Below are 17,076 nucleotides of genomic sequence, written 5' to 3' on the forward strand. Positions count from 1 at the left end.
CGAGGTGCTCGGCAAAAACAGACAAGATGGCAAAACTCGCGGAGTTCACCGTCTACGAAGGGAAACGAGACAATGAATGATGGACGTAACACGTATAAAAATCACACGGCAGCGACCCTACTAAGAGGGACCAGAAGCACAGGGGGCAGGCTGTGTCTTGTAAACGGGGGTCAGCGGAGGCCTTGCTGAGAAGGTGACGGCTGAGAAAGTCTCCGAGGAGGTGAGGGAGTGAACCACGTGGACGTCCGTGGGGAGGGCACTCCAGGCACAGGGAGCACTTTCTCGCCTCCTCCCACCTTCTTTCTGGTGGTGGGTTCCTTGGCAGTGACGTCAGTCCATTCTCCGCCTCTCTCGTCACCCCGTCCTCATCTGGCGCTTCCCCCGCGTGTCTCCTCTTATAAGGACACCCGTCACGTGGAGTTAAGGGCTCACCCTCCTCCAGGAGGACCTCGTCTTCCCCACGTACATCTGCAACAACCCTATTTCCAATAAGGTCCCACTCTGAGACGGTACGGGTTGGGACGTCAGCGTATCTTTGAGGGACACATACAGTTCAAGCCAGAGCAGATTTCTAGCCTCCCAGAGACCCAACGTATGACCTTGGAGGTGCCACATTCCCTCTCTGGGCCTCAGTCCGTCCTCCCGGAAGACAAAGAGGCTGCCCCCCCCCCCCCCCCCGCCCCGCCCCGTCCCTCCTGCGGCCTTGGTGCCTCTCCAGGTCCTTTTGAAGAAACCAGTCTCCTTTTCTCACCGTGCCGCCTCTGATCTCCAGCGCAGCAACGTGGGGACAGGAGCGTAGATGCTTCCAGACTGTATCTTCATAAAACAAATATTTTGAAAAGCCTTTGGATGTCGCTCCGATGGAGTGCGGAAAACGCCGCTCAAACCACCCCCCCCCCCCCACGTTTTTAATTCCATCCTTTTTGCAATTTTCTTCCCCTCCTTTAAAGCTTATGTTTGCTTTCGTGTTACACGTTATTTATTTAGTTGCTTGTCAATTAGTGTCTCTTCTCCGAGCGACAAGCACATTAGCAGCTGCAGAGACTGGGATTAAAATTTGCGGCCCGGTTGATGGTACCGAAGCTGCGCCTGCCCGACTGCGAAAGCAGCACTTCCTCGTCATTTCAAAAGATGACCTTCCTCTCCCTTCTTCCTGTTCCTGGCTCCTGATTTAATTCCAGCTGACTCCTCCACGGTCACTGCACTGACGTGATGGCTTTGAGACGGAACGTTTTCAAATGCACAAAGGAAGATGTGCCTCCTGTTAACAGCGGCCTTTGAAGGCAGTTAGTGTGAAACAGGAGCGGGCTGGATTTGAATAACACGCTCGAAACCGCCAGTCGCCGGGGTCTAACTCAGCTAGCCTGATCCGACACGCCTCCAGTCGGCAGGTCAGCACACCCTTAACGAGGTGACACAACGCGGTGGCCACACACGGACCCGGTACCGGCCCCTTGACTTACCGGGCCCCGCCCCTGAGCCAGGGAATTAATCACGCTGAGGTTTATTCCCTCGTCTGCAAAATGGGAGAATGAAAACCAGCCGCAGAGGCCGTCTCGAGGGCTGAGACGAGGTGCGTGGAGGGCGGCAAACCAGGCTTCAGCGCCCGACTCTTCCAGCAAACTGGAAGTATTGACTTGCACACGTTAATCCTGTGGCCAGGAGGGCTCTGGGGACAGGAGATTGAGGATGGGGAGTCCCCGGGGCAAAGGCAGGGGCCTGTCCTCAGCCCAGCCCGGGACAAGACTGGCCACTGTGCACAAGGCTGCAGGCAGAAGGTAGAGGGACCGTGAGACCCCAGCCTAAGCAGGGGGAGGGGGGCTTCAGAGCCCAAGGTTAAGGCAAACAACCAAGCAAGTGGGAGGGCTACATCTTTCTCTGTTCCCGATGTGCTACTGCACAGATCCAGGCAATGGAGGAATCAGGATGACTGCTTCATCGTGAGCTGAGCAAATGCCTGTTACCACCACACGCCTTTGAAGGACGCCCTTCTCTGCCCTAGGTCCCCTGGGAGTGGGGGAGACTCTCTTGGCAGTTCCAGTGGGAAGACAGGAGCCCCCAGGGGACGATGTGACTGGGTGCGATTCTGTCCAGATCACATTGCAACATGGTGCCTTGCCTGGGACTTCTGTCTTCTCACTGCTGGAATCCAAGAGGCCTGAGGGGGACCGGGACCCTCCCAAGGCTTCCCCCTTTGGTGGCAGACAGGACAAGAAGCTGGCTTGAGCTCTGGCTCCCCCAGACCCTCTCTGTGACCTCAGGCGGCTGTCTCCGCCTCTCTGAAATGTTCCTTCAAGTATAAAAGAAAAGGACGTGAAGCTTCGTTTACAGGACCATTTGCTGAGAGACTTAACGGTGAGAAAATATGCTGAAAATACCGTAAACGTGGAGGCCGAGGCAACAAAGACTGTGTCGACACCGGTAAGGATGTCAGCATACTGAGGGAGGGACAGGTTTGTCACCGCAGGCAGGACGCCAGGGGGACTCTTTTCTCCAGCGTTCTTCCTGGGTGGCCACGCCCTGGCCACGGGGAAAACCAGAGGGCGGGCTGGAGTGGGAGAGGGAGGCAGCCGTTCCTTAGCCGGCTGCGCCCATGCCCCCTGGCTCAGGAACCAGGGCGACGCTCCCGGAAGCCATCAGGCCACCCCTCCTTCTTCTCCAGACCCCCAGTGTCCGCCCATCTCCTTCAGAGTCACGCTGACCGTCCGAGGGCCCTGGTGTCCTCTGAGCCCGTGTCCACCCCGCACCAGCCTCCTCCCTGCTCCTGGGCTCCCTCCTGCCTCCCAGTGGTGCTCCCCTGTCCCCTCCCTGGGCCTGGGACACCCGTACCCTCGTCTCCTTCCGCTTCGCTCTCCTGTCCCGGGGGCCAAAGCACCTTCACCCCTAACAGAGGAGGTCGCTCCTCCGTCCTGCGCCCACGCTGCTAGAATCTAAGCCACGGATGCATCCCCAGGGCCCAGAACAGGAACCGTGTCAATCTGTGCCAGGGTGGCCGTGGTGCCGGGGACGGGGCCCGGATCGGGGCAGGCCGGCGGGGTACAGGGAGGAAGCTGTCCTAACACCCCGTGCAGCAGGGTCCCTGGGGTGCCTGTTAAAACTGGGGACTCCTGTACCCCCCCCCCACCGAGCCACCACGCCTCACTCTGGGGCTGGGCCTCCCCGTCGGGGTGACCGGCGAGTCCCCGGGAACCCCCCACGTGGCGAGGGTTGAGAGAGCTGTGAGTCCCAGCTGTGGCCCCAGCTTGGGGTCCGACCTCGGGCAAGCACTCCCCACCTGGGCGGATACGGCGCCGGGCCACTGGTTTGCAGAGGGGGCCCCGTGGAGCCCCCCGTGCTCTGCGCAGAGGCGCCAGCGTGGGGGTGGAGGTGTGGCGGGCTCCCCGGCGGTGGGGACCCTGGCCGCGCACGTCGGCTTCCCGCACAGCGGACCCCCTCTGTCTGCCGGGCCCGCCCAGGAGATGCTCGGTGGAAAACGGTTCGATTCCAGTTCCCAAGGACGGCAGGGACACAGGAGCCACCAGTTTACGGGTTCTGGGCCGCGGGCAGATGGCCTCGCCCCTCAAGGCTTCACACACCCAACTGTGGGACGTAGGCCTGGCCCCAGTGGCCCCCCACCCCCACCCCGGGCCCTCCCAGCTCCCAAGCTCAGGTGTGCGGGTTGCCCGGCAGCAGACGCGTCAGGAGAAAGCGTGGGAACCAGGTGAAGATCGCGAGACGGCGTCTGCCGACGGACAATTAGCATCACGCAATATAACACTCTAATGGCAGAATCTTTTCTATTAGAATAGACATTATGGAGCACGGTTCCATCACATGAATATAATAGACTTGTTTTATAATACAATGCACACTGTAATTACACATTTCAATAATTCCTTCCACGTGTTACACAGAAGCATTCCGCGGTAATGGAGTCCTGTAACCATATATAATCGCTTGCCGGAGGGGAGGACGCTGTGTGTGGTGACGGGTGACAGAGAACCAGGGGAGAGAACCCTAATCTCCTCCCGCTTGGAGCCACCCGGCTTCTGACTCCGATCTCTGGCCGCTCTTCAGAGGGGGGGTGCTTCGTCCAAGCACCTGCCCATCTAGACGAGAATCCCCTCGACATCTCGTACGGCACTTCTGCAACCATACCTCTGGGGATGGGGAGCTCACTACCTCCAAGGCCACCTGTTTGATGGGCCCTTAGGAAGTTACTCTACGTTGCTATGGGGCACATGGCTTACAATCTCTAAATTCAGATGATCATATTTTTGTAAGTCTATTTATGTTGAGAGAGAAAGAGAGAGTGCAGAGGAGGGGCAGAGAGAGGGGGAGAGGAAGAATCCCCAGCAGGCTCGGCATTGCCAGCACAGAGCCCGATGCGGGGCTCGAAGTCACGAACCAATGGTGAGATCATGACCTGGGCTGAAATCAAGACTTAACTGCCTAAGCCTCGAGGTGCCCCAAACTGTCGTATTTATATTGACTAAGGCATTGTGTTAGGTTCCTATTGCAGCCATAACAAATCACCATACACTTGGTAGCTTGAACAACACAAACGTACCCTGCAGCTCCGGAGGTCAGAGGTCTGACATGGCCTCACTGGGCTACAATCAAGCAGTTAGCAGGACTGTGTTCCTTCCTGGAGTTTCTAGGGAAGAATCTGTTCCTTGCCTTTTCCAGCTCCCCAGGCCATCAGCACCCTTGACTCATGGCCCCTTCCCCCACCCTCAAAGCCAGCCACTCTCTGACCCTTTTTCCATCGTTCTCTCTCTCTCTCTCTCTCTGGCCACTGCTGGAAAAAATTCTCTTTGAAGGACTCAGGCCATTAGCGTCCCACCTGGATAATCCAGGATGAGCTCCCCACCTCAAGGTCTTTAACATTAAGCCCATCCGTGAATGTCCTTTTGCCACGAAATGTAAGTATTCACAAGTTCCAGGGATTAGAGAATGTCTCTGGGGGACCCTGTTCTGCCTACCACAGGCATTACTTTCTTAATACCTAGCAGACTGTGGGTTCAGACTGTGAGTTCCTCTTCACCTATAGAAAGGACGGGATTGTAGGATTAAATGTGACAGTATGTTGCGAGGTGCCTGGTATCGACATGTTTGATGAATGAAAAACAAATTCACTGAACCGGTGTGAAAGGATCAGTGAGAGAATCCCCTTTGTCGATATGCCCCCTAAAGCCAGGTGCAGGAAAGGATCACAGGGCTCACAGCGCAGTATGACAGGTCACAGGCAGGACAAGACTATTCGCCTCTCGTTTTGAACTCTGTCTTTATTATTTTTTTAAGTTACCTTATTTATTTTGAGAGAGAGAGTGGAGGAGGGGCAGAGAGAGAGGGAGAGAATCCCAAGCAGGCTCCGCACTGTCAGCGCACAGCCCGATGTGGGGCTCGATCTCACGGACCACGAGATCACGACCTGAGCCGAAACCCGGAGTCGGACGCTCAAACCCACTGAGCCACCCAGGCGCCCCTGGCCTTTACCTTTATTAATGCAGCCACGGTAACATTAGCATGTGAGGCCCTTTCTTTGGAGTCCGTTAACTGAGCTGCTTGCAGTCCATTAAAACCATTAAGTCTGTCTCCAGTTACAAGGGGACAAATAGGATTGTGCCCATTTAACAGGGGGATAGACTGAGGCTTAGAGGTTGGGGGCCGAGGTGATGCCTAAGAGTCTTTAAGGATGAGTGGAGTCAGCCTGGGCCCTTCAGACCAGGAGACACAGAAGGCTGGCACTGTGGGCGAAAAGGAGGTGCCCCTGGGGCTGTGAGGGGTGTGGCAGCACAGGCCCCTCAGGAGAGGGAGGAGATACCAGCAGTGAGGAGCCCAGGGAGCCGGGAGCCGAAGGCTGGGGCCATGCAGGGGAGGTGTGCATGCCAAGGAGGAACGGGGGCTCGGCCGGGAAGTGAAATGGCCTCTGGGCTCCTGATTGATAAGCTCACTCTGTCTTGCGCACAGAGACTGGACATAGGCAGGAGGCCGGGAGGCTGCAGTAAGGAGGAGGAGGGATGGAGAGGAGAGGAAGGAGCGAAGAGGTTAAGGAGGGAGCAGGGCAGACTCAGCAACTGAGAGGCAGCGAGAGACCGAGGACAGCCTCCGGGAGGCTGGAAGCAGCTGGGGGCTGGGCAGGGGCTGGGTGAGGGGGACAGGAACCTCTCAAGGGAGGAGGAAAAAGGATGTATTACTACCCCATTGTCAAAGATGAGAAACTGAGGTTGGGAGCGTTCAGATCCCTTCCCGAGGCCAGGCAGGCAGGAAGCCATGCACAGCTGCCTGGACCAGCATCACGGTCCCATTTCCAACAGAAGAGCTGCCCGTAGCCAGGTCACCGGCTCACTCCAGGGCGGGACCCAGAGTCAGCAGACGAAACAGGAGTCCCGGCAGGGCCCCAGGAGGACACCTCAGGCCGGTATCCCCCACCGCTGCCCGGCCATCAACCTCCCTAGAGCAGCGGCAAGAAGAGAGCAGGGTCACGCGTGCTCGGGCCAGGCCCACCTGCCGTGGCGCTGGGCTGGGTCCTCCCTCAGCCCCGCACTGGCCTCACTTCCAGCCTTTGTCTTCCCGCCTCCCTTCTGCTCTGGGCTTCCTCCCCCACCTCCCTTGGGTCCCCATTGGTGCCCCAACGCCAAAAAATGGGCCCGAATCCTGAATACCTTGTCTCCAACCTCACGCTGGCCGCCCTGGCCGCACGTCACTACCACGGGGCCCTGGCGGCCTCCATGCCTCTGTACAGGCTGTTCCTTCCACCCGGTGCCCTGTCCCCACTCCCCAACCTATGACATTTTGCCTGCTCTGAAGGACAAACCCGGCATCAGCACCCCTCCGTGCACCCATTCTCCATGAATGAGGCCGCACCACAGCCACCGCCGGACCCAGCCACCCTGACACTCTTCCATCCTTCCCCCTCCCCCTCGTGTGTGCACACAGGGCCCCACTCAGCCAGTGCACCGGTCCCCAGCCCCCCCTAAGTGGCTCACATTCACCCCACCTCCCCACACCTGGCCTTGCCCGAGTGAGGACACCCTGGGCCTCCCCGGCCCCCGTGCTGTCCCTCTCCATGGCTGTTCCACCCTTCCCAACACAGATCCCTCCGTGTCTCTTCACTGCCTGACACCCTCTTCCAAAGAAGCCTGGCTGCCTTACGTGGGCAATCCCTGGCCCCTCAACCTCCAGCCTGCCCTCTCCCTGCTGCTGACCGGATCCCAGGCTCCACGCGCACGCCTGTCCTAGGCTGTTTGGCCTAGAACGCCTTCCTCCCCACCGTCCCACCTCTTGAACTCCCGGCCAGCCTTCACCCGCACCGCAGGGCACCTCCAAGGCCCGCGGGGAGCGTCTTTCCCAGGCGCCCCCGCTCTTGTCATTTCCCACCTCACGTGGTTAACCGTGTGCCTGCCCCTCCCCCTCTGGGTCCGGTGGGTGCTTGAAGGTGAAGGTCTCCCCATCCCTTCCGGTGCCGAGGGTCTCCCGCCCCTCGTGAGTCACACATGCGTTCTATCTAGCTGGGCTGGCGGCACGGGCATCCACCACCAAGGAACCAAGGTGGTGGGCTGGTCACCCCCTGTCTGTGACCCCTGAGCCCACGGTCAGTCTGGAGAGCCAGGGCAGTGCTGTTCCCCTTCTTCCCTGTTGTGTGCCGTCCCTGGCCACGTGGCGCCACAAACAAGCCAGTGCCACACGTTGTTCCGTGTGGCGTTAATACAAACAGAGGATCCTTTTAAACCTGAAAACCTGTAATTAAGCTCTCCTGTAAATGCCTGTTGACGAGGATGTGATTACGGCACGAGAGGAAAGCGTGGGAAGGTGGTTAGTTGACGCTGCACCTTTCACCAAGGTGGTGGTCGGGGAGGAGAGGAACCCGCTGTGCCCAGTGCTGCCCTCTGGGGTCAGCTGGGGGCAGCGGCATCCCCAAGATCGGGGGCAAGCGGACAGAGGTGGAAGAGCAGGACAGGAGCCCAAGAGGGGGGAGTCGATGTGGCTCCCACTCCCTGTCTCCCGTTGAGAATGGGGAGACTAAGGCCACGCCAGGGGCAGGGCTGGACTTCGCACCTGATGGCGGGAACCTTCTGGGCACTGACCGTGTGGATCACCCCGGGGCCACCCTGCACCATCTTAGCCTTTACACGCGGCGCCGTGGTGGGGGCTGAGCTCCGCAGCCCGCTGGCCTGCCTCTGAGTCCGGCTCCAGTGAATAATGGCCACGTGATGCAGGGCAGGCCACTCTGGGACCCCGTCCTTCGGCTGGAAAAAGCAGCCTCCCACCGCATGACTGCCTGTGGTGACATTGGGAAGACAGCCTGGTCCGCAGGACCCCCCTGAACAAGTCTTCCCCACCAGTCTGGTTTCTTCCAAAGGGACCCTGGAGGAGCCCTGGGAATGTTTGGTGAGTGAATATATTTGCTGCCCTGTGGCTGGCATGGGGGTCAGAGTGGGGAGCAAATCACACGGGTCTGTGCCCTAACGGAACTTCTAGGTACTGACGGGGTGAGGCCTAACCCCCCAAAAATCGCACTCACACAGTCCAGTTGATGAGGGGAACAAAGGCAAGAGAAATGGAACATAAGTGAACTCTTACAGCTTGCGTGGCCTTCCTCAAGCAACTCAGGGCTACCTGACTTCCTTAATGTTTTTGTTTTATTGAAGACTAAAGGTAACCGTATCTTAACAGCAGCTGGCCCCTCGAAGTCCTGAAAGCCTTGCTTTCAAATTCTTTAGAGACTTAATGCTACCCCTCACCCCTACTAACTTAAAAGCATATGATCAGTCAGTCCTCACAACCCCAGTGCAGCTCTTTCTGCCCACGGGTCCTGTCCCCGTGCGTTAATAAAATCGCCTTTGAAAACTGAGAATAAACTAAGGGTTGATGGGGGGGTGGGAGGGAGGGGAAAGTGGGTGATGGGCATCGAGGAGGGCACCTGCTGGGATGAGCCCTGGGTGTCGTATGGGAACCAATTTGACAATAAATTTCGTATCAAAAAAAAAAAAAAAAAAGGCCAAATGGGTTAAAGAAAAACAAACAAACGAATAAATAAATAAAATCACCTTTTGGCACCAAAGATGTCTCAAGAATCCTTTCGCAGCTGTCTGCTCAAGAATCCCATCACAGTCACAACAGTGGCCACGTGCCTGTGAAGGGGAATCATGCTGTGACAGTGTATATAACACAGGCTCCTCATTGGAAAGAATTCCCTGACTAGGCTCTGAGGCATGAGTAGGACCCAACTAGCCAGGGAAACAAGAGAGGCCAGGGAAGTGGATGGAAGTCTGCCAGGCAAGTGGCAACATGTGCAAAGGCCCTGCGGCTGGAGAGAGGAAAGCCCCCATGAGGCTGCAGCATGGGGAGCTGAGAGGGTGGGCAGCCAGAGGGGAATAAGGAACGGGCAGGACTCAGCACACCTAGGGCCTGCAGATCATGCACAATGGGAAGCATTCAACATTTTAAACGGAGAGGGTATGCTTGGCTTTGCATTCTGAAGAATCCCTCTAGCTATGATGTGGGGACGCTGGAGGAGGTAAGGCTGGATATGAGGAGTCCAGCCTGCAAGCCAGCAAGTGATCCAGGTGAGGGACAATGGTCATCTAGGCCAAGATGGTGACGGAGATGAACGAAGAACGGTCTCGGGAGAGGAAGTGGATAGAGTGGCCATGATCGTGGATGGAATATGGAGGGTGAGGAAGGAGGCGGCTCAGGGAGGACCCCCGCCTGTGCTGGAGCCCCGAGGCAGAACCTTCACTGAGACAAATGAACAAGCGAACCCGGGATCTGGCCCATGTCTGGGTCTTGCGGTGAGCCGTCACACACCCTTATCTGTCTATATCATAATCTTGCAGGTGAGGAAACTGAGGCCAGGGCAGGACCCGGGGTCTCTGGACCTGCCCGCACCCAGCCCACCTCACGCCAACAGAGCTGGGAAGGCCTCATCCGTGGCAAGAGGTAAACACGTCTGGCCCCTAAGGCACACAGTCCTGGGCTTCTCAGAAGACGGGATGAGTAATTTTGATAATTGAATTTTTGAGTTAGACTTAAAATACAGCCAAGATTGAAGAGGCAATTTGGCAGGGTCGACAGCCCCCAGGCAGGTCTCCCTGCCTCCACGGTGCTGAGAGCTTATTAGCAAGATCACTCTTCCTTCCATCCACAGCCCTTTTATAAGTGCTGTGTCGAGGAATCCAATTGTGGGCCTCCAAGCTCCTCTCTGGTCACCCAGAGACGTGTTGTTGCAGGAAAGAGTGGGAATACTTTGGTTTGTAAGGTAGGAGAAGGGTTGCAATTTTTTGTTTTTGTTTTTTGTTTTTTGTTTTTTAATAGATAGCATTCTGGGAAGACAGGATAGTCCAGAGGACAGGATAGAGAACAGGTTGTAACAGGCTCGGGTTCAGATCCTGGCTCCAACACTTACTGAGGGGACGATCTACCCGTTCTCTCGTTCTCTCATTCATGAAGGGCACAGGGTATACAGGTTAGTGAGACCATGCATAGCACAGTTACCGCTACGCAGGTGGGCACTGGCCCGGAAAGACCGGGATTACCATCCCGGCCCATGACAGGGAGGTGGACAGGTGAGCCGAGGGGGGGGCGAGGAGACTCCCGGGGGGAGCTGGAAGCCCTGTGCCCCTCTCCCCCTCCTTCTCTCTCTGTATATTTAGCCCCTGCAGCTGCTTGTCTGGGAGCGCCTCATCTCACATGGTGATTAATTTCACCAACGGGAAATTGACACATCCTCCTGAATTCAGCTGCTGCAAACATGAACTCTCCAGGGACACGGGAGCTTTCTCCAAGATCCAAATTGTCCTTATTGCAGTTTGTTCTTGGCCTGAGTCCAGTCCAAACAAACCAGGCTGCTCCTGCACCCCCCAGAGGGGCCTTCACTAGCCCAAGGTTGGGAATATTTTACACGAATCTAAACTGGTGTTGTGTGGGGGAGGGGTGCAAAAATACACTTTGCTTCTGGCTACTGCCTTCCTGGAAAGTTGTGGGTGACTAAGCCAATGGCCAGCTGGATTCCCAGGGCCCCCTCCTCCATAGGCGGTGCTCCCAGGCATGCCTGGGTCTCCCAGCCAGATGGACCTGGGCTGTAGCAGCATCCAAGTGGAATCCTCTCAACCCTTCCAGCTTCCCCACCCTTGCCAATGACCAAGTTCAGTGCCCAAGGGCTATGCAGTAACCATGTGCAAATATACCTACAACTTTCCCTGCAGGTACAGCTGAACCCAGCTCCCGCTTCCACACCTAGCCTAGGCTCTAACCACTCACTATACAGCTTACTCCCCACATCTCTCCCCCCCCCACCCCCACACACACACTCGCATTTGGGCACAACCGCCATGTGAACTTTAAGTACTGCTTCAAAAATGTTTTGAGATCAGCCACTGAGAATCGCGAAGAGTCGCTGATTTTTGGAAAAGGTCTCATTGTTCTGCGAGTTTCAGATTTGGGGGCTCACAACCGTAACCAGGTCTCGGCAGAAGAGGGATGGCTATCTCACGGGCACGGAGACCAGTAGGGGAAGCCAAGCCCCCTGCGGCCTCCACCGAAGCACGCCAAGAGGCCTCGTGTGCAGATGGGGGCTTCCACTGAGGAATCTGTTTGTGCAGCTTCTGGAGGCAGGAGCTGCTCCATTATTTTCTGCCGGAACCTGCATTTCCACACTCTGGCAAGTATTAAAATAAGGCACATCTGTGCAAGTAGTCCTTATGAAGGAAGCTCAGATGACAGGAACCCAAGCAGAGCGGGTCCCCGCCCCCACCCATTGACCCCTTATCCCCCTCACTTCATGGGAAACAAAGGTCCAGAGGTGGGGAGCCCAGGAGAGGCCAGCTCCCTGACCCCCAACCCCTGCACCTCCACTCCCTGTACCTGTAGCTCACAGCATCAGTCACTTCAGATCATCCCCGTGTCCCAGGGGCTGCGGGAGCAGCAGTGAGGACGGTGTGGGGTTTGGCAGGACAGGAAGGATCAGGGCCCAGCTGCACCACTCACAAGCTAAGGGCCTCGGACAAGTCACACGGGGCCAGAGTGGGTCCTGGTAAACCTCCTTAGGGACTTGGGCTCGGAGCTGAGGGTACAACTGTTTCAGGGGGAGCGGCATCCGGGGTCTGATGGTGCCTTCTCTCAACACCTCAGGGTAGAAAAGGGATTCAGGTGTGGGTGGCAGGACTCAAGACGCCTGACAGGAAAGGAACTAAAAACGAGGATCCCATGGATAGGGAAAGAGGCAGAGGGACCGGAGGTTAGGGCCTCCAAGACGTCAGAGGAGGGGACGAGGGAGCGAGCAAGCTGACGGACAGGAAGCGACAGTTCAAGGACAAAGTGTCAGAGTAACTGCAGAAGACAAGTAAACAAGTAAACAAGTGTCGCCCAGACACTGAAGCCCCAAGAGTGATGGCCAGAACGGGTACAGAGGGAGACGGAGTCAGGATTCAGAACGCTCCCCACCCAGGCCCAGCGGATGCCCAGGCGGTGGTGGCACAGAGGTGGGTGGGGGGCAGCGAGGCCACAGCTGAGCAGCAAGCGTCCTGGCAGAGCAGGGCCCCTCAGGGCTGCCGGGGCTTCTTCTGCAAAGGGGGCTGAGCCCTACCTTGTGCATTGCTCAGGGAAACCATGACGCTCAGGGCAAAGGCGAAGGCTGAACATGAGGGTCAGTGACAAGATTGTAGCAAAGCACCAGGCAGTGTTGTGGACAGGGGAATGGAAAGATCACCGTCATCTGGGGGACGCTGCAGTGACAAGTCCCCGCTCCGGGCCTCACCTTTGGATCTTTCCTGCCCTGGGAACGCACCAGCTCCGGGGACAGCTCTAGGATGTGACCATGTACTGCCCAGCGTAGGCCAGATACAGGCACCAGTGCCCTGGCCACGCCGCATGGCATCGTTCATCCCTAGACACCTAAGCGGCCTGGACAGAGAGCCTGTGAGGTATCTGAGGGCCGGGCCACTGCCGAAACCCTGGCCTGTCCCTCTGTGGAGTTGAGGGCCTGGGCTCTGGGGCTCTACACGCAATAACCGAATCACCAAGTTGAAACGAATCACTCACTGAGCATCTTCAAACCGCAGGCTGGGCTGAGCACTCGGCAAATCCATGGTGGACACGAAGCCCACCACCGTGCACAGACACGAGGCCGCAGCTCGGGGACGGGGGGGCACACCCAGCGCCCAGAAGCTCGAGGCCCGTGAAAAGCCTCATTACTGAGCATCTGAACGCTGTTTGATAACAGCCCTTCAACCAGCTTTAGGATAGAAAACATAAAGGGAAAAGTAGATTTCCTTCAGCCAGACAGTCCTTTCTTTTCCCCCCTCAATAAATAGAAACCCCACTTGTAACAAAGACACAGCATGAGCTCGGTGGGAACCACAGGCTTTATTGGCTGCAAGTTCTCCTCACGAGCCTGGTCGGCCGGGACTGGATGTTCCTGGGTGGGCACCCCCGGGCCTAAGCTAGGAAAAGGGAGGGAGAAAAGGAGAATTTTAGGTCCAGTGGAGGGTTTCTGAAGTTAAGATCCCTGACAGAGTTAAAGGCAAAATTGTTATTGTGAAACTACTTTCAAAGACATGCTGTTTGATCAGTAAATATTTATACAACCAAATGGCAGTGAGATCATACTGTATTCATTCATTCATTCATTCACTCAAGAAACGTTTATCAAACACCTACTATGTGCCAGGCACTGTTTGTGGTATTCGTCACTCGTAAAAACAGCACACAAACTTAATGATTAGAACAACCACTGAAACCATGCCACGCTAAAACGAAACTTTTTATGTGCTACTGGCAGAAAAATAGAATCGTGGAGGATGTGTGTCCCAGTTCCACCTTCAACTGCATTTTTCCAAAGTAATTTCCTGCCCTGCACCCACTCCCCATGCCCCAAATGGGCTTTCAGTAACAGAACTCAAAGGGGCATTACCTCCAGGTTTCCTCGGGCCTTCCGGAGGATTTTGTGGGTTACGACCACTGAGGAGAAAGAAAGAACAGGGATCGTTAGACACAGATGCCCAGGAAGACAGCGTAAAAGCCAGCTGCAGGGAGGAGGCTCCTGAACCCCAAATGGGTCAGACAGACACGTGGACAGGCCCGAGGCATCCAGACGCAGAGAGGGGTGTGGGAGGCTCCATCTGCCCCATCACACGGCCCAAGACCAAAGAATCCGTGGGGTACTGGAGACACCCTTTCACGTTCATGCTAGGCCACAACCTCACAGCAATACCGGCCCATGTTTTAGGTAACAAAACCAAGGCTCCACAAGGCTGGCGGGCGCCCAGGCACCCCAAAGCCTCACCTCTATGGGTCTGGGGGCCAATGGTGCAGGGCAGGGGAGAGGCCTGTGACTGACTAGCCCCCACACGCTGTGGTTTCTCTGGGAAGGGGGTGTGCCCGACTCCAAGCAATCCCGTGTGCCAAGGCCCAAGGCAAGAGTCACGGGCAGTTCTGCAAAGTCAACTTTTACCCTTAGGGCGGGCTTCCCATCAGCCGAGGGAAAGCATGAACTCTGGGCATTTTTCCTCCTTGGACTCCCTGCAGCAGGTACAGGAACCCGACGTGGTTCCCCGGGTAGGACGATTTCAGAGGTCCCGCCGACCGGACGCTCTCAGCTGCATGCAGGCAGATCGTCAGTGTGTCAGAACCCCAGGGAGGAAGGGGGGTGCAGCCGAATGTACAGGAAGGCCGCTTCCTCCCTCAATCCTTTTCTTGTCCGGCACAAACACCGGCAGCAGGGGGAATGCCGCCACGAAAGACATTTCTGCCTTGATCCGGGGTCCTTTCTAAACAGGCCTTGGCGAGGGTCACAGATTCCATTTACTCCCCGGAGGAGACAGAACCAAGGCTTCTGGAATTAGGGCTTTGGCCAATGGTGCCCAAGGATGAAACAGACTCCCCATCAACACACATACAGCCCAACTCCCCAGCGTCTCCTTCAGAACAGGAGCCACGTGGTGGCCTGGGGAAAATATTTATTTCTTGCCTTACAAAAAAATTTCCATCTGGGGGTAACAAAGTCTGTTTGCAATTTGTGACGCTGAGGGGGGGGGGGTGGCGGAGGGAGACAGCCGGTGTGGGCTTTGTTTTTAACCGGCCGACGTCAATTTCAGAGGTGCCCACTGTCTCTCTGTGCCCTCCCCCACCCCCAGGCTGCAGAACCCTCGACCTGGGTCCGGGATCTGCTTTAGGAGGGTCCCAAATCCCTGGAAAGTAAGCGCAAATCTGTGTGCATCTGGATGTGTGCGTTTTTCTGCAGCAAGAACTCACAGCTCTCCTGAGACCGGCCAAGGGGCCTGTGACCCAGAAAAGATTCAGCCTCCCAGGTATGGAGGTTAAACATCATACCGGAAGGGTACCGGAGTCCCAAAGTGCCACGCTCCCAGCGAGGAGCCAGGGCTCACCCGCCCCCAGCTGCAGAGGCCTCACGTCTGAACCGTACCGCTCACCTTGCAGAGCCCAAAATCCCTGCTGCAAGGAGCAGCCTGGGAAGACAGCGTGGTGACGAGCTCGTCCAAACCCAGGCTTGCCCGGGGCTGAGGTGCGACTCGAACCCACGACTCTCCCACTCAGTACGGGGCTCTTCCTGCCTCACTGCTGGCAGGGAAGACGCCGACCCGGGTGTCTAGCTCGTGAACTGTGACCTCAGCGAATAACCCCGACCCTGCGCAGCAGGCTCTCCTGCGTCAGAGGCCGTGAGGGAAGTGACACTTGTCCCTCCTCTCCCCTGCACGCTCCGGGACACGTGTTCTGCTTGCCTCCGGCACCGACCAGCCCCGGGCCCTGGTTCTCCCCAGTCACCAGGTGAGGGCAGGCAGGGGAGGGGACACTACGTCGACCTCCGCTTGGCCCCTCAGAGCCAGAAGCAGCCCCGTGAGGCTGGCAGGGTTGGGGAAACGTCCGAGGACCTGACTCACTGGGATGAGGCACACAGCCCAGCTGGAGTCAGCCGCCCGCTGTGCAACCTTGGGCAACCCCTCACCCAGCTCTGAGCTGGTCCCCGCTCGGGGCCAGGCCCTGGAGACACGGAGGTGGGTGACGCCATTTCAGCACGGGAGGCGGTGTGAGACATTTGTGATTTTTTTGTATGAATGGTCTGCCACCTGCACACCCGGAATTCAGTCCGAGCCAACAGGAAAAGAAGAGGCAGAGAACTAGGGTCTGCTGAGCATCTGCTTTGTTCCCAGAGTACGATAAAGTTTAGGTATTCTTACCATCCCACTTTACAGATAGGAAAACTGAGGTGCTTTTTACAAAGTTGTGATTAGAACCCAGGCCTGTCTGGTCAATCTGAGTCCTTTGGAATTACTGTCTCCCGTTAGAAATGAGGAATAAGACACTTGGGGAGTCATTTAGTCCAGGGGACACAGGATGGCACTCATTAATGGCTGCATGTCACTGAGGCAGGACCCCGAGGCTGGGTTCTGTCCTCTGGATCTACCACAGTAATTTACAGCATTGAACCTACTGCCCGCTTCCAAAACTTCCTCAGCGGCAAGTGCCCCGTGACCCTTCGGGGCTGCCCAGGAGGTGCTAACGCAGAGTCCTAACTGTCCCGGACTTGTCCCGTTCCCCTGCTGCCCTGGGGTCGGACCCAAATGCTCCACAGCCGCCTCACACGTGGCCACGACTGGCACTGTCCCCCACAGGCCCCGCCAGGGCTCCTTTTCTCTGAGTGACACGAACGTCTTCACTATCTGCCCACCATCCCCTCCCCTCCACAGCCCCGCCCCAGCCCTGCTGTCATGGGCGGGGGGCGGGGGGACTGCCACAGCCCCCACAGAGGTCTCTGCCTCCTGGCCCCTCCGCGCTCGGCCACAAGGACCTTCTAAGACATGATGAACACCAACAGCCCCTGGAGTCCATCCACAGGCCCCTTGGGACCTGGTCCCTATTTATCTCTTTCACGAGGTCTCTCAGGGCAAATCCCCTCGCACCTCCTGTGTTCCTGAATACTTAGTTCCCACCCTCGAGGCCACCTGCCACAACCCTGTCCCTAGCCCTTCTCTAACTCCTACTCAAGACCCAGTAGGTCCAGAGCCTCGAAGCACCGAGGCTGCGGGGGAGGCACCCAGTGCCTTGCCCGGCAGCTAACTTCCGTGTCCCCCTCAT

General features: G+C 57.1%; 1 protein-coding gene across 7 annotated transcripts in view; it reads right to left on the reverse strand.

Moving 5' to 3' along the window:
* Positions 1-13,328: 13,328 nt before the first annotated feature.
* Positions 13,329-17,076, reverse strand: part of CDK5RAP2 (CDK5 regulatory subunit associated protein 2) — a 169,401-nt gene continuing 165,653 nt past the window's right edge. For 6 of the 7 annotated variants that reach the window (XM_049627940.1, XM_049627912.1, XM_049627935.1 and 3 more), the window contains one exon: positions 13,948-14,579. In XM_049627940.1, the coding sequence (XP_049483897.1) occupies positions 14,437-14,579 (143 nt within the window). In that variant the 3' untranslated portion in view covers positions 13,948-14,436. The other variant, XM_049627905.1, reaches the window with a different exon arrangement.

The sequence above is a fragment of the Panthera uncia genome, chromosome D4 (assembly GCF_023721935.1).
Source record: "Panthera uncia isolate 11264 chromosome D4, Puncia_PCG_1.0, whole genome shotgun sequence".
NCBI classification, from domain to species: Eukaryota; Metazoa; Chordata; class Mammalia; order Carnivora; family Felidae; genus Panthera; species Panthera uncia.